Source organism: Budorcas taxicolor, chromosome 25 (genome assembly GCF_023091745.1).
Source record: "Budorcas taxicolor isolate Tak-1 chromosome 25, Takin1.1, whole genome shotgun sequence".
Lineage (NCBI taxonomy): Eukaryota > Metazoa > Chordata > Mammalia > Artiodactyla > Bovidae > Budorcas > Budorcas taxicolor.
Genome location: NC_068934.1, coordinates 49541914 through 49564856, shown reverse-complemented (window position 1 = coordinate 49564856; position 22943 = coordinate 49541914). Strand labels below are relative to the sequence as shown.

Genomic DNA, 22943 nt, shown 5'->3' with positions numbered 1-22943 from the left:
GGTGTGGTCCTTTGATTCAGAGAAGTGGGAGCTTTCTCTCTGAACCTCACACTGCGTCCAGGCTTGGCCAGCCACAGTCAGTGGGGCCCTTCTTAGGGGGGCACTCGGGGATCCTCCGCCCCTCCACCTGCTACCACACCACCTGGGGGGTCTACCAGAAGTGAGGACCTGAGGCCAGGGTACGTCGCCCCGTGGCTCAGGCCTAGGATGAGGAGCTCATGGGGCCTGTGGCCCTGACTCCAGAGGAGAAATCTCAGGGCCTCCCAGAGCCTGCTGCAGCTCCGGTTCCAAGTGTGTGTGTGCAAGAGCGTGTGTGTGTGTGTGTGTGTGTGAACGTGTGTTAGCTGGCATGTGTTAGCTGCCGCCCCCTCCCGTGTAGGCGTGGAAGCGTCACCAGGCCTGGGTGCTGCATGACGTGTCAGGTGGGCCCAGGTTATAGCAGGTGTGGGGACACAGCCTCGAATGCCTTCTGCACGTGGGGCCCCCATTGTCCAGTAGCGTGGGGGGCTTGCTCTCACCAGAGAGCATCTCATATACTTGGGGCTCAGAGTGGTCAACCCAGGGCTATGTAGAAACCATTTGTTCCTGAGAACTTTAAAAGCCACTTATCTTTTTAAAAACCATGGAATGAACGATTGTAAAATGCACAAACCCTAGATGAACAGACCAGCCCAGGTGGCTCAGTGGTAAAGAATCCACCTGCTAAGGCAGGAAACGCAGGAGACCCGGGCTCGATCTCTGGGTCGGGATGATCCCTTTGAGGAGGAAATGGCAACCCGTTGCAGTGTTCTTGCCTGGGAAATCTCAGGGGCAGGTGGGCTGCATCCACAGGCGGCTGCTGTCCACGGGCCAGAGTGGGACCTGACTGCGCGGCTGAGCACGCATGCGCACGCCCTGCGTAAGCACCCATGTGCGCTGTGCTAAGTCAGTTCCGTCGTATTCAGCTCTTTGCAACCCCGTGGACTGTAGCCCACCAGGCTCCTCTGTCCATGGGACTCTTTAGGTAAGGATACTAGAGTGGGTTGCCATTTCCTCCTTCAGGGGATCTTGACCCATGAGGTCAAGACATAGACACTTCGGTCCCAACAGAAGTTTCCTCCCCCGGGGAAACGCTCCCCCCACAACCCCCGCCCAGGGAAACTCTGTCCTGACCTTTCTCACCCTGGAGCAGTCTTGTCTGTTCTTGAGGCTGCATGGAATCAGATTTGCCTACAGCTTTGTCACTGGCGGGCTTTCCTCCGAGGAAAGCTGCTGTAATCCTCCCCATCGATGTATCTGGTGGATGTGAGTATGAGTTTCTCTGGAGTCAGTATCTGCACATGGGAATGCCTAGTGGTGATGTGTGCCCAAGGCTACAGCCAGGCAGCTTTCCCAGGTGAACCAACGCATGTTCCCACCAGCAGCACACAGGAGTGGTCTCCCTACACCATGTCCAGCAGTGGATGTTGGCGGCCTGTCATTTTGACCACGCTAGCCAGTGTGTGTGGGCACCTCATGTGGGCTTTCATCTGTGTTCCCCTCATAGGTGGTGATGCTGAGCACCTTCTCATGGGCCTATTGACATCTGGGGCCTCTTCAAATCATCTTTTTAAAGCCACTGGTCTTTTCTGTATTGATTCGTAGGTGTTCTTGACATGCTCTGAATACAAGTCCTTTGCCAGAAAATACCCTTTCCCAGCCTGCAGTGCGTCTATTCATGTTCTTAACAATGTCTTTTGATGTATGGGAAGCCTTAATTTTTATAAGGAAGAGCAATTTGTCAAATATTTTATTTTGTAGTCAGGGCTGCTTGTGTTTTGGCAAATCTTCCAAGGTCATAAAGATAATCCCCTCCTCTCTTCTCCAGTCCTGATGGTCTCTGCCTTCATGCTTTGATGTAAAACCTAACTTGAATTAATTTTATGACTGATGTGTAGTGGGGATTATGATTCATATTTTTTTTTTCATACAGCTATCCAAACTGTTCCACTACCGTTGATCAAAAGGGACATTCCTTCCCTCCCAGATTGAAATGGCGCCTCGGTTATAAACCCGGTGGCCACATATGCGTGTTTATGACTCTGGGCGTGTCATTCTGCCCTGTAGACCGTCCCATCTGATGCTGCTGTGTCAGGAGGTGTTCAGGCTACATCTCTATAATCTGTTCTCATCCTGTAGCTTTACGGCACGTTTGAACTGAAGGAGCACGCCTCTTCAACTTCGTTGTTCTTCCAAATTGTCTTCTCTATTCCTAATCGTTTGCTTTTTCACAAATATTTTAGAATCAGCTCAAAAACCCTTCCCATAAATAAATAAAAGCATTCTGTGTTGACTGGAATCAGACTGGATCCATACCTCAAAATTCACATCTGACAAATATTAGTCCTCCAGTTTACGAACATGTCATAACCCTTAGCTGATATAGGGCTTTTTTTTTTTTTTAATAGTTTTTTATTTTTTTAATTTTAAAATCTTTAATTCTTACATGTGTTCCCAAACATGAACCCCCACTCCCACCTCCCTCCCCATAACATCTCTGTGGGTCATTTAGTTTTTCTCACTGAAGTCTAGTACTTTTTTGCATAGAGGTCTTGTTCATCTCCAAGAAATTTCCTTTTAGCTATTTTATAGGTTTGGATGCTGTTATAAGCAGTATCTCTATTTCATTTTCTAATTGCTTGTTACTAACATACAGAAAAGGCTCCCCAGGGGGCTCAGTGGTAAAGAATCCACCTGCCAAGGCAGAAGGCTCGAGACACGGGTTGAATCCCTGGGCTGGGAAGATCCGCTGGAGGAGGAAATGGCAACCCGCTCCAGTGTTCTGGCCTGGGGAATCCCGTGGAGAGAGGAGCCCGACAGGCAACAGTCCATGGGGTTGCAAGGAGTTGAACATGACCGAGCACACACAAACGGGCTTAAGTGGCTATGTTTCGTGGCTCACTTACAGAAACAGAATTTATTTTCTCATATTGTCTTTAAAATCAGTGTTCTTGCTGAATTCATTTAACAATGGGACAGTTTATCTGAAGATTCTGTTGGGTTTTTTTAAAAATATATATGATTATGTCATTTGTAAATGGTGACAAAACAGTTTTATTTTGTCCTGTCTCATTTTTTCTTATGCTTCCCTTTTCTTCCCTCAGTGCACTGGCTGAGGCTTTGGGGATAACATTAAGTAGAAACAGTAATGATAGACATCCTTGTCTTTTTCCCCATCTCAGGAGGAAAGTATAACCTTTCAGCATGATGGATGATGGCTGCTCAGATTTTGTTTGTTTTTGTGCTTGTTTTTTACATGACAGAATTTCCTTCTGTTCCAAGTTCTCTAAGAGTCGTGTGTTTAATTATGAGTGGGTCTTGAGTTTTATCACATGTTCTTTCTGTATCTTATGAGTTGATTGTATGTTTTTTTCTTACTTGTTCTGTTGGATTTCAGATGCTAAACTAAACTTGCATGACTGGATTGAACTAGGATTGTATGTCTTTACATACAGTGTTGGGTTCAATTTGTTGGTATTGCATGTAGACTATTTGTGTCCTATGTTAACGAGAGATGTTGACCTATGACTTTGCTTTCCTGAAACATCCTTATAGGATTTTGATGTCAAGATTATACTGACTCATAAAAAAAATCTTCTAAAAAGGTTTGTATAAAATTGGTATTATTTCTTACCATTTAAGGAAGAATTTACTAGTGAAGTCATCTAACCTTAAATTTTTGTGTGTGTAAATTCCAAATCTAATTTACTTAACTAATATCAGGCAATCTGGATTTTTAAATTTCTTCTTCTCTCTACTTTTGTATATCGTGGTGTTTTAGAAGTTAATCTATTTTATCTAAGCTATCAAGATTACTTTTGTATATCATACCCTCTAAATACATTTTTAAATGTCTCCAGCTGGTCTCTTCAGAGAATCAAATTTTGGCTTTGTTGAATTTCTTAATGAAATGTCCATTTTTTATTTCACTAAATGTATTCATTTATCTAATTCATTTGTTTTATTGCTCTCTATTTTCTCTTTCCATCTACCTTCTTTGGGCCTAATTTACTATTTTTTTAAGTACTTGAGATAGACTCCAGTCTCCCCTCTTCTCTTAATGTCTGATTTAAGGTCATAAAATATCCTGTAAGCACTTATTTCACGGTACCTCAAGCACTTATTTAGCTATAAGTTGTGATGCAAGACATTTTTATCATTGCTTCACTAAAAATATTGGATGAGCCTAGAGTCTGTCACACAGAGTGGAGTAAGTCGGAAAGAGGGAATCCCCATGGCTCGGTGGAAAGAATCCGTTGCCAGTACAGGAGATGCGGGTTTGGCCCCTGGGTCGGAAAGATCCCCAGGAGAAGGGAGTGGCAACCCACTTGAGTATTCTTGCCTGGGAAATCCCGTGATCAGAGGAGCCCTGCGGGCTACAGTCCATGGGCTCACAAAGGGTTCGACGTGACTGAGCGACTCAACAACAAGTCAGAAGGATTGTGTATTAATGCACGTATATATGGAATCCAGAAAGCTGGACATGATGAGCCTGTCCCCAGGGTGGGAAAAGAGACACAGATGTAGGGAACGGACTTGTGAACACAGACAGGGACGGGGAGGCTGGGACGAACTGAGCAGGCGGCAGTGATGTGAACACACTCCCATGTGTAAGATAGCTAGTGGGTACTTGCTACACAGCTCAGGGAGCTCAGCTTGGCGCTCCGTGATGACCAAGGGGGCGAAATGGGAGTGGGGGGGAGGCTCAGGATGGAGGAGACATTTGCATACGTATGGCTGATTCGTGATGCTGTACCACAGAAGCCGCCACAACACTGGTAAGCAATTACAGGCAACAAAAATAAAGAAATAATAAGATAGATTTTACTTAGTCAAAAAACAAACAAACAAAAAAACCTCTTCCAATTCTTATTAGATTTCTTCTTTGACCCTTAAGGTATTTAACTTCTAAAACACTTGAAGATCTTCCAGTTATCTTTTCCTTATGATTTCTAGTTTAATTTCTCTGAGGCCAGAGAACATACACATATGACTTAATTTCTTGGAGACGTGTTGGCACTTGCTCTTTCAGCCCTGCACGTGGCCCCATCTGTAGAAGCTCTGTGTGCACTTGGGAAGCTGAAGCGCTCCCAGGACACTGAGCGCAGTATTCTATAAGCGCCCATCACATCAAGTCCAAACTCAGCTCTTCAGACGTGTTTGTCTTCCGACGTCTTCACAGCTCCTCTATCCGTTACCCACAGAAGGGCATTCAAATCACCCACCGTGATTGTGTATTTTCTCTTTTACCTCTTAGTTCTGCCAGTTTTTTGTGACGTATACTTGAATCCCATGTTTTTAGGTATGTACAGATTTAGAACTGACCTCTCCCTACCAAATTTTGACCTTTTCCTTTTTTTGCCCAAGCCACATGGCCTGCAGGATCTTAGTGCCCTGACCAGGGACTGAACCTATGCCTGCTGCAGTGGGAGCGTGGTGTCCTAACCACGAGACTGCCGGGGAATCTTCTTGATCAATTTTTAAATACTGACACATCCCTCTTTATTTCCGGCAATACTTAAAGTCTACTTTGTCTGATGCTGTTTTGCCTGGACTAGCTTTCTTTTGGCAATCCCATAATATCTCTTTTTCTATCTTTTTACTGTCAACACTTCTAAGCCTTTCTGTTTCACTATATTTATGTGAAGTATAAAAGTGTCAGTTGCTCAATCATGTCTGACTCTTTGCAACCCCATGGACAGTAGCCCACCAGGCTCTTCTGTCCATGGAATTCTCTAGGTAAGAATACTGGAATGGGTAGCCATTCTCTTCTCCAGGGGGTCTTCCTAACCCAGGGATCAAACCTAAGTCTCCTCCATTGCAGGCGGATTCTTTACTGTTTGAGTCACCAGGGAAGCTGGGCAACATCAAATTATTTTTTTTAATCCCACCTAGCAGTCTTCATCTTTCGATGGGGATACTTAGTCCCTCTGCAGTGCGTGCAGTCTACGCTCTCATTCTGTTTTTCCATTTGTTCCATCACTTCCTTTTCACCTCCTTTCTTGCTTCTTTCAGTTCAGTTCAGTTCAGTTGCTCAGTCGTGTCTGACTCTTTGCGACCCCATGAACCGCAGCACGCCAGGCCTCCCTGTCCATCACCATCTCCCGGAGTTCACTCAGACTCACATCCATCGAGTCAGTGATGCCATCCAGCCGTCTCATCCTCTGTCGCCCCCTTCTCCTCCTGCTTCCAATCCCTCCCAGCATCAGAGTCTTTTCCAATGACTCAACTCTTCACATGAGGTGTCCAAAGTACTGGAGTTTCAGCTTTAGCATCAGTCCTTCCAAAGAACACCCAGGGCTGATCTCCTTCAGAATGGACTGGTTGGAGCTCCCTGCAGTCCAAGGGACTCTCAAGAGTCTTCTCCAACACCACAGTTCAAAAACATCAATTCTTCAGCGCTCAGCCTTCGTCACAGTCCAACTCTCACATCCATACATGAACACAGGAAAAACCATAACCTTGACTAGACGGACCTTGGTTGGCAAAGTAATGTCTCTGCTTTTGAATATGCTGTCTAGGTTGGTTATAACTTTCCTTCCAAGGAGTAATCGTCTTTTAATTTCATGGCTGCAGTCAGCATCTGCAGTGATTTTCAGTTCAGTTCAGTTCAGTTCAGTCGCTCAGTCATGTCCAACTCTTTGCGACCCCATGAATCGCAGTCCATGTCCATCACCAACTCCCGGAGTTCACTCAGACTCACGTCCATCAAGTCCGTGATGCCATCCAGCCATCTCATCCTCTGTCGTCCCCTTCTCCTCCTGCCCCCAATCCCTCCCAGCATCAGAGTCTTTTCTAATGAGTCAACTCTTCGCATGAGGTGGCTAAAGTACTGGAGCTTCAGCTTTAGCATCATTCCTTCCAAAGAACACCCAGGACTGATCTCCTTCAGAATGGACTGGTTAGATCTCCTTGCAGTCCAAGGGACTCTCAAGAGTCTTCTCCAACACCACAGGTGAAAAGCATCAATTCTTCGGCACTCAGTCTTCTTCACAGTCCAACTCACATCCATACATGAACACAGGAAAAACCATAGCCTTGACTAGACGGACCTTAGTCAGCAAAGTAATGTCTCTGCTTTTGAATATACTATCTAGGTTGGTCATAACTTTTCTTCCAAGGAGTAAGCGTCTTAATTTCATGGCTGCAGTCACCATCTGCAGTGATTTTGGAGCCCCCAAAAATAAAGTCTGACACTGTTTCCACTGTTTCCCCATCTATTTCCCATGAAGTGATGGGACTGGATGCCATGATCTTCGTTTTCTGAATGTTGAGCTTTCAGCCAACTTTTTCACTCTCCTCTTTCACTTTTATCAAGAGGCTTTTTAGCTCCTCTTCACTTTCTGCCATAAGGGTGGTGTCATCTGTATATCTGAGGTTATTGATATTTCTCCCAGCAATCTTGATTCCAGCTTGTGCTTCCTCCAGCCCAGCATTTCTCATGATGTGCTCTGCATATAAGTTAAATGAGCAGGGTGACAATATACAGCCTTGACGTACTCCTTTTCCTATTTGAAACCAATCTGTTGTTCCATGTCCAGTTCTAGCTGTTGCTTCCTGACCTGCATACAGGTTTCTCAAGAGGCAGGTGAGGTGGTCTGGTATTTCCATCTCTTTCAGAATTTTCCACAGTTTATTGTAATCCACGCAGTCAAAGGCTTTGGCATAGTCAATAAAGCAGAAATAGATGTGTTTCTGGAACTCTCTTGCTTTTTCGATGATCCAGAGGATGTTGGCAATTTGATCTCTGGTTCCTCTGCCTTTTTGAAAACCAGCTTGAACATCTGGAAGTTCACGGTTCACGTATTGCTGAAGCCTGGCTTGGAGAATTTGGAACATTACTTTACTCGCGTGTGAGATGAGTGCAATTGTGCAGTAGTTTGACCTGCCTCTTTGGATTGATCAGAAATTGTTATTAATTAATTTTTATCCCCTGTCCACTTGTTAACTCTACGGCCCTTTACTTTCCCGTCAGTGGTTGCCTGGAGGTGATCGTACGCATCCTCGGCTCACTGGAGTCAACCTCAGATGAGCACTGTGGCCATTGCCCTGGCAACACGTGGTGCTCACAGCTGTGTAGCTCCATGGACACCCCCTTCCTGGTGCCATTTGTAATTGTGTGTTTTTAGCTGTGCCTATACATTCAACCTCAGGAAACATCAGCGTGACTGTTTCAGTCAATTTGATTCACTAATTTAAACGTTCTCACACATCTGTCCTTTTTTACAGTCTCAATCGCTTCTTGTATTGAAATATCTCTATGCGTCCTTGTCATTGCTGAGTCCCGGCCCGGAGTCATTCTTCCAGTACAGGCCTCACCACCATTTGTATCGTTTTAAGCATTTTTAAGTGCTTCATTCAGAGTCATTAACTCCATTCACATTCTTGTGTAGCCATCACCCCGTCATCTCCAGAGCTTTTCACCTTCCCAAACAGACAGTCTGTCCCCACTGAACACTGCCCTCCACCCCTCTCCCACCCCACACCCTCCTACTTTGTATCTCGATGGATTTAATGACGCTAGGTCCTCATATAAGTGGAATAGTACAGAGTTTATCCTTTTGTGACTGGATTATTTCACTTGCACCTTCATTTCTAAAAATACATTTGATGGGTATGGAATGCTACCTTGGTAGGAATTTTCCTTGAGCTCTTTAAGGATGTTATTCTGGCTTTCATCCTCCCTGTTGACAAGTCAACCATCAGGAAAATGTGTCATCGTACACACACACACCCCCTCAGCAATGCTGTGCCTTTGGCCTTCAGCAGGGTGACTCGGAGGGGCCTGGATCCGTTAAGCCTTGTCTTTCTTTCCAGCTGGAGCCAAGTGAAAAGAAAGTGAAAATGCGGGTCACTCAGTCGTGTCCGCCTCTTTGTAACCCCATGACCAGGCTCCTCTGTCCCTGGAAATCTCCAGGCAAGAATACTGGAATGGGTGGCCATTCCCTTCTCCAGGGGATCTTCCCAACCCAGGGATCGAACCGGGGTCTTCTGCATAGTAGGCAGATTCTTTACCGTCTGAGCCACCAGGAGAGCCTGGTGGACCCAAGGAGCTGCTTACATCTGCGGCCTGATGTCTTCCATCATTTGGGGAAAATTCTGAACCATTCAGTCTTCAGAATTACTCATTCTCCACTTCGTCTCCTCTCCTTCTGAGATGTCACGTGTATTAGAACCTCTAACCGTATCTCAGTTATCTTGTGTTTTCTCTGTATCTTTAATTCTGCTTTCCCTCTGCACTCCATTCTGGCTACTTTCTCTAGTTCACAAGTACTCTCTCTCTCTCTTTTTTTTTTTTTTTCTATGTCTCCTCTGCTATCAAATTCATCTCACGCATTCTTAACTTCCATGATTGTCCTTTCTGTTCTAGAATTTCCCTTTGTTTTCTTTTTAATATAGATTTTACTTCCCTGGTGAAATTCTTCGTCTTGTCTTCTACTTTCTTGAACCTATTTATCAACGCTTATCTCACAACTCTGAAGCAAATCATATCATCTATTTGCTCCTGACTCTGTGGATCAGCATTTTGGGTTCCTCATCTGGGTGGTTTCACCCAGCTCCTTCAAGTGGCAGCTTGGTGGTGACTGGCTGGTCTCAGCTAGCCTCAGGAGTCCGGAGCCGTCAGGCTGTTAGATGGGGTGCCTTGGCTCTCCTCCATGTGGCTTTTCCAGCAGCCCGGCTCAGACATGTCCACATGGCAACAGTGTTCCATGGAACAGGATGGTGGAAATAGCAGGGTTGGGAGGGGGCAGGCTCTGCTGGGGGGGACTGCAAAGGACTTGCACCCATCTCTAACTTTCCTCAGTCTGCCCTCTGGCCATAACTTTATACCCTTCCACCAAAGCAAGATTCACACACCTCTCCAAGAGACCCCAGAGTCTCATGCAATTAGAGATGGTACCAGGCCCAACGTCCAGCATCTTACAATTGGCCTTTTTTTTTTTTCTTTGTCATCCTCTGCCTGAAGCCTGGTCCCAGCACTATTTTGGGATTGATACATGTACCCCACTTTGAAGTCTAATTTCTTTTAATCTATTGATGCGTAGCAAACCATGCCTACGTTTCCTGGCTTCACATCACAACTCTTCCGTTATGCGTCATTCTGTGGGTCAGTAATTTGGGCTCGACACAGCTGGAAGGCTGTTCTGGTGGCTCTGTGTGAGGTGACTGACACAGCTGCAGTCACCTGGTGGTTCATCAGGGCTGGACGGGGGCGGTGGACGATGGCTGCACTCACCTGTTATTGCTCTTGGCCCGGCTCTTGGCCCGGGCACCTCGGTTCTCCACACAGCCTCTAAAGCCAGCCAGTCCAGGTGGTCCACGTAACCACATTGCAAGAACACATGAGTGGGACTTCCCCAGCTTTCTTTTCATGACAATAAAGGTCAAGGTCAGCCCGAATTCAGCTAGTGGGAAAACCAACTCTTATCTCTTGGTGGAAGAGCTACAAGTCGACTCAATGCACGTGAGTTTGAGCAAATGCCTGGAGATAGTGAAGGACAGAGAAGCCTGGTGTGCTGCAGTCCATGGGGTCTCAAAGAGTCAGACCCGACTTAGCAACTGAACAACCATCTACCACACCTCAAGATCTGTTTCTGCGGTCTGGTTTGTCCCTTGGTTTTCCATCTGTTGTGTATGAAATAGAGGCTCCATGATCTCACCTGCCTATGGATGTCTTGGTTTTCTCTGGAGACCCAAAGGTGCCAAGCAGAGCATTTGCTTCAGGTGGAGACTCGGGGTTTGAGGCCATGGCAGGGCTGGGGTCTCCTCTGAAAGCATGGGCTGTTTACCAGGACCCTATCTCCTTGATGACTCTGAACCAGAATCCTCCTCTCCTCCATAACATGGGTCTGCAGGGGCCTCTGCTTAGTTTTTTGTCATTCTGGCAGCTGTTTTTTGCTCCATTTCTCAGAATCTCACCCCGCACTGTGCAGCTTGGCTCACAGACACTTCAAGGAGAAATTGGGTGAAAGGGGCCACCAGGATCTTGGCCTGTCAAGTCCTAGATGTCTTTGCAGCCCTGGCCTCCTGTTTATCTCGCCAGCCCGGGGGGCCCCAGCCTCACACTCAGCCCATGTGCCCCACACACTAAACACACGAATGCACACGTGGGCTCACCCAGCTTGTTTCTCTCCTGGGATCGCAGCCCTGGGAGTCTTCCCTGGTCATAAAACTGTCACACAGCTGTGGTGGTGTCTTCAGCAAAAAGTGTGACCAGACGCAAGCTTCAGAGCCAGGAGCAAAGTCTCCACTGGTTCCTTGTGCGTTACTTCCTTCCAGACTTTTCCTGTGCACATGTATCAGCCATTGTGTTCCCCTTTTGATGATGTTTCTAGAAGGAACTTTGGGGTTTCCCAGGTGGTGCAAGTGGTAAAGAACCTGCCTGCCAATGCAAGAGACTCAACAGATGCAGGTCCAATCCCTGGGTTGGGAAGATCCCCTGGAGGAGGGCATGGCAACCCACTCCAGTATTCTTATCCAGAGAATCCCACAGACAGAGAAATCTGGCAGGCTATAGTCCACAGGGTCGCAAAGAGTTGGATGACTGAAGCAACTTAGCATGCACACACACACTAGAAGGGACTTCAGAGGGGAGGGAAAGCAGCACCCTTCACAGAGCGGTTTTTGATGCTGTTCAGTCGTTCATTCGTGTCCACTCTTTGCAGCCCCGTGGACCGCAGCACGCCAGGCTTCCCTGTCCTTCACCGTCTTCCAGAGCTTTCTCAAATCCATATCCATTGAGTCAATGATGCCATCCAACCATCTCATCCTCTGTCATCCCCTTCTCCTGCCCCCAATCTTTCCCAGCATCAGGATCTTTTCAGATGAGTCAGTTCTTCCCATCAGGTGGCCAAAGTATTGGAGCTACAGCTTCAGCATCAGTCCTTCCAGTGAATATTCAGGGTTGATTTCCTTTAGGATGGACTGGTTTGATCTCCTTGCAGTCCAAGAGACTCTCAAGAGTCTTCTCCAGCACCACAATTCAAAAGCATTAATTCTTTGCAGCTCAGTCTTCTCTGTGGTCTAAATCTCACATCCATACATGACTACTAGAAAAACCGTAGCTTTGACTATATGGGCCTTTGTTGGCAAAGTCATGTCTCTGCTTTGGTGTGGCTAAGGCAGTTTAGGTGGCATAGGTAGTACCTATCCCCGGCTGATTTGTCCTGCCCTACGTTTTCCAAGTGGGTACCGGTGGGCGGGCCATGGAACATTCCAGCTGTGAGGGGCCTTAGGGGTCATCTGCTTGTACCCCTTCCCACCGTACTGGTGAGGAACCCAAAGACCCCAACGCAAAAAGAAGCCTGTGTGGCTGTACCATGGGTAAGGGGCACAGCCGCCGCCAATACAGGACCCTGACTCCAACCCCACTTCTGAGCTAGGAGCAGGGCACGGGTCCCTCTGGGGCCATCTCGTTAGTTAAAAGCCTCTCAGCATCAGCCTTTGCTCCTGCCAGCAGGACGGCGGCTTGCAGATCCCCATCCGCAGAGGCTGAACATCCTCCTTGCTCCTGGAGGGGCCCAGCCATGTGCCTGGGGACACTCGGGCAGCCTGCAGGCCTCTGACAGCAGCAGGCACGGAATGACCACCCCCCTCCCCTCCCTTCTCCACCGCAGGCTGCGGGAGCACCACCGGGCCACCATCAAGGTCATCCGGCGCATGCAGTACTTCGTGGCCAAGAAGAAATTCCAGGTGAGTCCTGCGCTCGGCCCTCCTGCCCTGGTCCACTCTGAAAGCTGCTTGCCCACCCACCTCGCAGGCCATACCCTGCCATGTCTGAGACCTGACCCTTCACCCATCAAACACCCTGCCATGACTTCAAGATCCATCTCCAAGACAGCTGGCCCTGGAGAGATGTTTCCCTGATGGGGCTGGACCCTGGGGCCAACCCAGAACCCAGAAACACACAGAGCCCTGGAGCTCACTCACCCCCGACCCCCACCCCCCAGACAGGAGTGGGAATGACTCCCGGAGGGTGCAGAGCCAGCCCTGTGCCACCTGGACAGGAAGTACCTGCCCTAGGCCTGCTCAGGGCTTTTGTCCCCATCGCCCACCCTGTGTGAGTCAGAACAGACAGGAGTGACCTCCCTGGCGGTCCAGTGGCTAAGACTCTGTGTTCCCAATGCAGCGGGCCTGGGTCCAATCCCTGGTCAGGGAACTAGATCTCACATGGTGCAATGAAGACAGATCTGCTCGCTGCAACTAAGACCCTGTCTGCTTCAACTAAAGACCCCGCTTGCTGCAACTAAGACCCCGCCTGCTGCAACTAAAGACCCCGCTTGCTGCAACTAAGACCCCGCTTGCTGCAACTAAGACCCTGCCTGCTTCAACTAAAGACCCCACTTGCTTCAACTAAAGACCCCGCTTGCTGCAACTAAGACCCCGCTTGCTGCAACTAAGACCCCGCTTGCTGCAACTAAGACCCCACATGCAGCAAATACTGGTGCAGCTAAATAAATAAATATTTTTTAAAAAAATAAATAAAACATAAGAGAGAGGAGGCCTGGCCCTGCTCTGTGCCCTGGGGTGGCCCCCTTTACAGGGAGGGGTAGGGTCTCCCTGGCCAGGCGGGGCTGGAGACTGCGGGCTTCCCCATCACCCCTCCTTCCTGGGGTGAGTCTCCTACAGCAATCCCTGGAGAATGCCAGGTGATGCCACGCTTGGGACCTCTTTCCTCCATGGAGACTGTCATCTGTTGGAGGATGGGGCCCAACTCAGCTTTCCCTCCAAGAACATGGAGACTTGGGAAGCAGGGACCCCTGAGGGAGGGCATTCTCTTTCTGGAAGGCTTGGCCACTGGTTCCCTTCAGAAGTGAGTTCCTGGCAGAGCCAGGTCTGGGGGTCTCTCGGAGGCAGCAGCAACGTCCAGAACCCCTGGGCCTGTGTGTGGCACCAAGTGGGGAGGTTGGGGTGACTTGTTCATACCCCCCAAGCAGTCACAGCAGGGCTGAGGCTAGAACCAGACCCCGGGTCCCCTCCAGTCTGCGCCTCCCATCCCAGCCTACAGGCTTGACTCCAGCCCCGGCCAGTCTCCCCTGCAGAGCCCCCACCCACCCAGGCCAGGGAGCCAGACAGTGGGGAGGTCTGGACAGACCCCACTCCGACAGCCCTAATGAAGACCTCTTTCCCATTTGGACTGGGAACAAAAGCCCAGGGGGCTGCCCAGGACCACGCCCACCTGTGCCCTCAGCCTGCCAGGACACTGGTCCCAGCACAAGCGGCCCCCTCGGGAGCAGGTAGGGGCAGGGAAGGGGGTAGGAGGGAGGGGGAGGGGTTGCACACAGTCCCCAGGGGCGTTGTGCTGCCCGCCTGCCCATCTGTCTGCCTGCAGCCTGGCAGGAGACCTTTCCCCCCCAAACTGGGCCAAGCAGTGTTAAAGGCTCTCGCCAGGGCCTGTGACCCCTCATTGTGGGATCAAAGAGTCAGTGAAGGCCATTCCCAGCTGGTACCAGGAGCTCTGCCCTGCATTGTTCTGGGCAAGATCCAACATCCCCGGACGGTGGGCCTTTGGGCCTGTGGCTACACCTTCCCCGAGGCTCGGCTGCCCTGGTGGACCCAGCAGAGGGGCACCTGGTGGAACAGGGAGCTCGAGGGTGCTGGGTGAGGATGGGATGGCCTCTCGGGTGAGGCAGGAATGGCAGGAAATTCTGCCGGGATCAGGTCTGGGCAGGACTGTCCCCAGGAGCAGAGAAGACCTGGGCAGGGCCCTCGCTGGAGAGTGGCTGGTGGTGACGGCTAAAACCTCTGATGCCAACTCGCAGGTACAGAGGGGTCACTGCGACTCTCCACAATGGGGACAGTCCCCAGCCTGAGCAGCTGGGCCATTGTGCTTCTGGAGCAGGCCCCCGCTGGGCAGAGGCCAGAACCTGCTGCCTGGGGCACCGTTGGACCATGCAGAACCATGCCAGGGTGGACGCCAGGCTTCCTGGGGGCTTCTTCCAGTTCTGGGGTACCCACAGGGCAGGCCCAGCTCAAGGGTGATGTGAGCAGCTTCCAGATCAGAACAACACATGCCCTGGGTAGACAGGTGCCCGCAGTGGCCAGAGAAGGTGTGGGCGCTGGGGAGCGCCTGTCACAGAAACACAGGCAAGAAAACCAACAGCTGGCCTCAGCGGGCACCCTGCCCTCCCTTCCAGGCCAGAGGCCTCGCTTCTGCCTCAGGATACAGGCAGCATCCTGCAAGCGGCCTGGGAGGCTTCTGGAAGGAGGCTGGGCAGCCCCATGGGCCTGCCCCCTCCCCTTCCCTGTGCACAGGGCCCCAGAGGGCCTTGAATAGACCAGGTGGGGCCTGTGAGTGCAGCAGCTCCTCCTGCTCCGCCCTGGGGACAGAGGCTCTCAGGCAAGGCGTGGGGCTGGGGCGGCTGGAGGGGGCGGGCAGCAAGAGGCCTCCAGGGAGGAGGGACCCAACAAGATGGAAGTGGGGGGTGAGCCCCTGGTGGTGAGGCGTTCCGGGGGGCTCCCGGGGCAGCCCCCGCCTCAGGCCCAGCTGCCAGGGCCCCTCCCCGGCAGCAGCCTGTCTGTCTGCCCACACGCCGGCCCCCATCTGGCCCCAGGGGCAGCAGACATGGCTGGTAGCCCCCCTGCGGGCCTCGCTGGCCGATAAGTACCCAGCTGGCCGCCCCTGTGTCTGGCTGGAGGAGCCAGAGCCTCTTAGCCCTTCAAGTTTGCCTTGGACTCCTGTGTCCACCGTCGGTCAGTCTGGACAGCCCGGCATTATCTCGGCTCATCTCAGGCTCCTGCTGCCGCCAGAGGAAATTAGCTTCAGAGAGAAAGCTGAGATGAGCTGTGCAGCCAGACCCCAGGCAGCCACTTGACAAAGGCCTCCAGGAGTGCTGACCAGACCCTGGTGGGGGCGGGGCGGGGAAGGGGTTGCTTATCAACTCCAAGATGAGTCTCAGGGGGCCTAAGAGCCCGCCAGGCCATGGGTCCCGGGTGTCAGTCGGCTCTCGGTTACCTGCTGTGGTCCACACCCTGGCCAAGGCGAGGCGGGGGGCCCGGCTCACAGGCCCCTCTCCACCCTTGCTCCTGCAGGCGCTCACACACCTGTCCCCTGCACTCGCGTGCCTTTCCACGGAGATGTCTGTGTACATTTGCACACACAGAGCCCCTCAACACACTCAGGGGCCCACAGTGGTCCATGACCTCCCAGGGTGTATGGGAGACCAGGACAAGGACCCGCTCCATTCCGGGCCAGGCCTGCCCAACTTTGACCTCTGAACCCTGCCTTCTCTCTTCTGAGCCTGCCCCTGACCACATCGGCAAGTCTGGGGGTGGCCCCAAGCCTCACAAAGCCCTTTGGCCCAAAGGAAAGCAGGCATCACCGCTCAGGACCACCTTCCCGTGGGCACTGGACACAGTGCAGACCCTGGGCTCAGCCATAGCCACCATCACAGCCATTCGGGTTCTCCTGACACGGGCCGCTCAGGGCCCCCAGCCCTCTCTCTCCTTGCATCTTACTTTGCCCTCACTCCCCTTGTCAGCCAGAGGGCTCAGCATCCCCATCTTAGAGAAGCAAACACTGAGTCCTGGGCACATCTCCACTAGCCTACCACCCAGCGCCACTCTACATTTGTCCTGGAGCTGGGAGTGTGGCGTCAGAGAGCCTGCCAGACTTCATCCCACCCCCGACCCCATGATCCTATGACGGGCCTTGTCTCAGCCATATGGGGAGGCAGGGTGGTCCCAGAGTCCGAAGAGGGGCGGGTGTCAGCTGTGAGGGCCCCACCTGGCGAATCTGTTGGGGACCGGAGCCACCCTGGCCTTCTTGTGCCTGGTCCCTGATGGGGAGGAGGGTTCTGTCCTGCCTCAGGATTCTGGGGTCCCAAACCATGTAGGGAGTTGAACTTTAGCTGCCAGTGTTGATGGCAGGGCCCCTGGGCATGTCCAGAGGTGCCCAGAGATGGAGGCAGGACTCTGCCCTCAAGGAAGCCCCATCTTTCTGGGAAGGCAGAGGTGGCCTTGCCCTTAGCCTAGGGAAGCCCACCTCTGGGGTGGTACCACAAGTAGAGGTAGGCCTCATGTGGGCAGGGAGGACAGGGCCCCTGGGGCTCCCAGGTTTGAGATCTGGCCCTGGCCCTCAACGGGCATCTGAGTCTTATTCCTTCTCATCCTCTGACCCACCAGCCGCTGCTCACCCTGCAAGCTGTCTGTAGCTTCTTGCAGACCCGCTACCCCCTTGCCCCCCAGCCCCCCAGCAAGAAGCAGTAACCTCCCAGCTCATCGCTAGTGTGAGCCCTTCAGGGTTAATGAGACCACCTGGGCCCCCCCAACCCTGTCTTCCTGAGGTCCCCCCAACAGAGTCTCTTTTCCCAATGAGCCCTGCTTGCTTGTATGGGCAAAGGGCCTCATGAGCCATCAGACCCCCACTCGGCCAGTCCCCTGCTACCTGGGTGGGACCCACAGCCTGTGGGCTCCTGGGATCGAGGCCATAAATGTGGCTGGAGGTTTTGCTGACATCCCGAGAAGCCGCCTTCTCTGTTGTGGTTTCACCTGAGCCCCGAATGCATTTATGGGCTCAGGGTTGGCGCTGAGCCTGGAGCTCCAGAGTCCCCTGCCCTGCCCCCCTGGCCCCAGGCCCACAGTGGGACCATCCTCTCCTTCCAGGCAGCCTGGGAGCCCCGGCAGAAGGCCTGCCACCCACAGCAGGCACTGCAGGCCGAGGCTGTCCCTGGGGCCCCCTCTGCTCACCTCAGGGCACTGACTGCTGGGGAAGGGGTTGGGGTGGATCGCCCCCACCCTGAGAACAGTTCAGGCTCCTGCTAGCGAGGGTGTGGTCAGCTTGGGGCCCAGGCTGGTGGGGGCTACACAAAACTGCCCTCTTTGCCACTGACCGGAGCCATGCTCATCCCCCCCCCACCCCACCCCCACCCCCCGCCCCGGGCCCTCAGCTGGGCCAGCTCTTCCAAGGCAGTTTGGAAACAGGGCTGGGGGCCTAGGAAGGGAGAGTAGGCAGGTCCCTGGGTCCATAGGGGCCGAATCACTGGCCTGGGGTCACCCAGTTCCCAGGTGGGGTGGGGGGTGGGGGATGGGGGCTGAGCCCAGCCACGGTGAGTGCTGTGATCCAGGCCCGTCCCTTGGTGCCACATGGGCGGCTCCTTAAATCCCGGACGCGCACGGAGAATAGGCACCGTCCTGTGCCCAGCACTGGCCCGCACGGCCTGACTCTGTCTCTCCGCTGCAGCAAGCGCGGAAGCCCTATGACGTGCGAGATGTCATCGAGCAGTACTCCCAGGGGCACCTCAACCTCATGGTGCGCATCAAGGAGCTGCAGAGGAGGTGGGCGCGCCGGGCTGGGGGCGAGGAGGGGCGTGGATGGCAGGGGGCGGGGTGTGGGCAGTGTGGGGCGGGGCGTGGATGGCATGGGCGGGGCGTGGATGGCAGGGGGCGGGGTGTGGGCAGTGTGGGGCGGGGCGTGGATGGCATGGGCGGGGCGTGGATGGCAGGGGGCGGGGTGTGGGCAGTGTGGGGCGGGGCGTGGATGGCATGGGCGGGGCGTGGGCAGCGTGGGGCGGGGCGTGGATGGCAGGGGGCGGGGCATGGGCAGCGTGGGGCGGGGCGTGGGGGCTCGCTCCACCTGCACCCAAATCTCGGGGTGCGGACACTTCAAATCCGAGCTCACCCGCTGTTGAGCAGGCCCAGGTCAAGTCCCGGGAGATACACGACAGGGGGAGACCCTACCGGTTGGGCGCTGAGCACCCCAACTCTTGGAAGCCGACGTGTTCTGGCTTCTGGCCCATAGTCTGGAGAGCTTGTACTCCCGGAGGCCGCCTGCTCCTTAGGGGCCTGCGAGGGCTCAGACCAGCTGCACATCGGCGGTGGGTTGGCCTGGGGACCGAGCTCTGTGAGGCACGGGTGTGGCTGGGAGACCACCCATGTTGGCCACCCTGGCCAGGCAGGGACTCGGGCTGCCCCCGGTCACCCCGCCCCTGTCACTGACCTACAACAGGGATGTGAGGTCCATCCAGCCCAGCGACCTGGCCTTGTCCTGGAAGGGACCTCTTGCAGTCCTGCCTCTCTGGACACGTCCAGGCACCTGGCCTGGGGCATTTATGAAGCGGCCACAGGACACTGGGCAATTCTGGGGTCCTGCTGTACCCAGGGAGGATGACAAAGGGACAGTCCAACCACTGCCCTTCACCTCTGAACCCCCCCACCCAGGCTCCCCATGGGAGTGTGGGCCTCTGGAATCTGAGAGGTACCTGGCTGGTGTTGGGGTGGTGGCAGGGGGCAGCCCCCAGAAGGGGTGGGCAGCTTGTCTCGCTGGGGACGTTGGCCCATCCGCCCACTGATTGGGCAGATGTCAGTGTGGTGCCCAGGGGCCGAGAATGAGCTGGTCTCCATCTCCCTCTCCCCACCCCCCACCCAGGCTGGACCAGTCCATCGGGAAGCCCTCCCTCTTCATCTCCGTCTCAGGTGGGTTTCTGCATCGAGGCACCCTCAGCATGGCAGCCCATGCCAGACCCTCCTACCATCGCCCCATCCATGCCTGCCTCTTCCCACCATCAGAAAGTGCATGTCTCGCCAGGAAATCCAGGGAGATGGGGGCAGGTGGATCCACCCTAAGCAAGGTGGCTTTGAACACAATTAACACGGGATTTGCAGTTAGCACAGGAACCTACAAGGGTCCCTATAAGGGCAGGCCTTTCTAGGCCATTGATGATCTGGGTGTAGAAATGTGACCAGGTCTTTGGGAAGGTGTGGGCCTGGCAGTGGGGCTGGGGACTGAGAAGCCAGCCAGAACATCGCGGCAGAGGTGTGTGCCACTCTCCAGCTCTGAGGATGTGGAGCGGGCTGCGGGTCACATGGGGAGAACAGGGCCAGGCCAGTTCCTTGGGGTTGCCCTAACCCAGGTTCAGGCAGGAGGTGCAGCTCAGGCAGGGGCAGGACAGCGGGGGTTTCAGGGGCGACAGGCATCCCCAGCCAGAGCGAGTGTCTCCCCGGGGGCAGAGGGCACAGTGGGCATCATCTCAGGCAGGCTGTCCCTGTCTTCCGCGCTCTCGGGAATCAAGGAAATGGGAAGGGTGGGACACTGACAAGCCGGCCAGCGCCCGCCCACCCCCTCCCCCCACCATCGCCTCCTGAAGTTCCCACCACGGAAGAGCTCTTAGGATGTGTCCTCGGAGGTTCAGACCTTCGACTCTCAGCTTCCTCACCCCCGTCACCCTGGGGTCGCCTGCCCACCCCACCCCGTCAGCCAGCACCGGCGTCCCTGACTTGGGTGCTTTACCCCACAGAGAAGACGAAGGACCGTGGCAGCAACTCGATCGGCGCCCGCCTGAACCGCGTGGAGGACAAGGTAAGTGCCCCAGCCTGTGCTGGCTCCCGCGGGCGCGGGCGGCGTCCTGGGGCCTGGACGGCGCTGGCCCTGGCGGCGCTCCACACTGCCGCTGGCCCCGGATGGCTTGGCGTCTGGGGTCTCCCCCCATCCGCCCGTCTCCCTTTTTTCCTTCCTCCTTCTCTCCTTCCGTCTGAGCTCGTGTGGCCTTCCTGAGTTAGGCGCCGTCTACTTCCCCGTGTGCAGTGGGTATCATCTCCGCGGTAGGGAAGAGGACGCTGGAGTCCAGGCTGGTCTGAGACCTCACACAGGGGTCATCCTTATGGGCAAGTGGCACTGAGTGCTCACAGGCCCCTCCCTGGCATAGCTGAGGTGGGCATCGCTCCCTTGGCTCCAGCCCGAGGGCACTCAGGGACTTGGAGACACCGACAGGAGGACAAGGGTGCATCATGCGGGGAGCAGGGGCTGCGAGCCCTGGGACCCTCTACCACGGGCATCTGAGCAAGGGCAGCGGTAGGTGGGCAGTGTCAGCCCAGGCCCTGCTGGGCGTCCAAGCAGGATGTGGACACCCACGCTCCCTCTGCTCCGGGGCACGGCCGCCTCAGTGGCTGAGGTGCCTTGGTCCTCCCCAGGGTCTGTGCCGGTGTCCTGGAGCCCCCGCGGACCTGTGGGATGGGAGGGGTGGCCATGCTGCCGCCGTGGTTGGGTGCAGGCGCTTATCTTGCCAAACAGCTCGTTCATCTACATGGACTTTATCTGAGAGCCGCAGGGGGGGCTAAAAATAGAGGAGTTTCGCTTGGGCAGGGAGGGCGTCCACTGCTCCGTTTCCTGGGCAACGCCTGGCTCTGGCACATGTCCATCTCTGCTGCAGCTGGGCAGGCGGGCAGGGGAACGGCTCCCAGTCGCTGCCCTCACCGCCCCCAGCCTGGGCCTGCAGGACTACCCTCTGCCCACCTGCAGTCTTCCCCGGCTGGGGCGGGTGTGGGGTCACGATCCAGTATGTGGGGTCTGAGAGCGAGGGCCGCTGTCCAGCTGAAACAGGGGCCCTCACCCTCCGGCCTGCCCCCCTGGGGCTGTGTGACCCCGACATCCTGACGCCACTGGAGAGCTGGCCCATCTCGGTCAGCACAGGCCTAAGCAGGGCCTTTGTCCTGTCCTACAGCAGACAGCCCAGTGGCAGGAGCCGTCTGGCAGGATGGGAACTGAAACCCAGAATGGTCCACTCCCCAGGCTGGCGGCATCAGGGCCTCAGGGGCACTGGGCTCTGCCTCCTGGGTGGCCGGCCCTAGGCTCTCACCCTGCCTCCTGTGTGTGACCAGGGCTGACGCTTTCCGTGAGAAGCCGCAGCACAGCAGACCAGGCTCTCTGGGTGGGGCCTCCGGTCGTCGCAGGAAGCAGAGGGGGCTTCCCTGGTGGTCCAGGGGCCGACTCTGCACTCCCAATGCACGGAGCCCAGGTTCGATGCCCGGTCGGGACCCAGACCCCACATGCCACAGAAAAAGGGTCCGCATGCCCCCCCACACACACACGGAGCAACTGAAAATAAGATCCCTCGTGCCACAGCTGAGACCGGTGCAGCCAAATAAATATTTCAACCGAAAAATAAAGGAAGCAGAGGCAGACCCAGGGAGCAGACCCCGCCCCCCACCCCCGCCAACCCCCTCGCCTGGCCCTGGGACAGCGTTTGCTGAGTGAGCCCCACAACCAGCGCCCCCTCCCAGCCGCCCTGGGGCACCCGCCGTCCCGCCATCCAGATGCTCTCACCCCGCCCCGCGTGCCTGCCCTGGTCTGGTTCTGTCCCCTGTCCCGCTGCCCTGGGGCTTTCCTATGACCCTGCCCTGCTCAGGACAAGCCACTCCTTTAAGCCTAGACTGGAGCCCGGTGTCCTCTGGGGGTGGTGATGGGGCCGCCCAGGGCCCCCTGCAGCCCTCCGGCCACCTGTGAGGTCTAAGAATCAAGACGTGGCCCTCAGTCAGCCAGGGGCGGTGTGGCAGGCGAAGTGGGGCCTGTGCTGGCCTTGGGGGAACCCCATCACAGACCCAGATTTCTTCAGATCTGAACAACAAAGCTGGGGAGAGTCCTGGAGGACAAGGTTTGGGGGCCTCTGCCCATCAGGCTCTGCGCCCAGGAGAGGGGCCACCTGTTCCTGGGCAGCAAGGATTCTGCCTCATCCCCCCTGCCCCGTGGAGCTGGTTCAGCCGAGACGCTCCGTCACTCAGAGTCCCAAGCCTGCTCCACGCTCCCCACCCCTCCGTGGACTGCAGAGACCCAGGCGAGGCCTCCGTGGGCCCCTCCCTTGCCGGCTGACGCCCCTCGCAGATGGACCCTGGGAAGGGGCCCTACGTTATCAGCTTATCGCAGGGGCCATCAGGACCATAAACAACCCCCTGGCAATCCTGCTGACGTGGGAGGTTGGGGGCAGGAAACGCAGCAGCCGTCCGGCCCTTGGACACCCAGCAGGCCCTCGGCGGTGGCAGTGCCAGCCAGCCCGCCAGCCAAGCCCCCGCCCCGGGCCTTCCCCACACGCCGGGCCGGCCTCAGGCCGGAAGGGAGCCTGGCCCCCAACTGCTTCCTCATCTGGGCTCCAGCGGCAGTCTCCTCCCAGCCTCCTCCCAGCAGGCTCGCGGCTGCAGGAAGAGGGGATGGGAGA

General features: G+C 54.8%; 1 protein-coding gene across 1 annotated transcript in view; it reads left to right on the top strand.

Annotated features, from left to right (window-relative positions):
- KCNQ1 (potassium voltage-gated channel subfamily Q member 1) overlaps positions 1–22943 on the top strand; it is a 377490-nt gene that overhangs the window by 287897 nt on the left and 66650 nt on the right. The window contains exons 12-15 of the mRNA XM_052662163.1: positions 12636–12711; positions 18200–18294; positions 19385–19431; positions 20253–20314. Coding sequence (XP_052518123.1) covers positions 12636–12711; positions 18200–18294; positions 19385–19431; positions 20253–20314 — 280 coding nt within the window. The remainder of the gene's footprint in view (positions 1–12635; positions 12712–18199; positions 18295–19384; positions 19432–20252; positions 20315–22943) is intronic.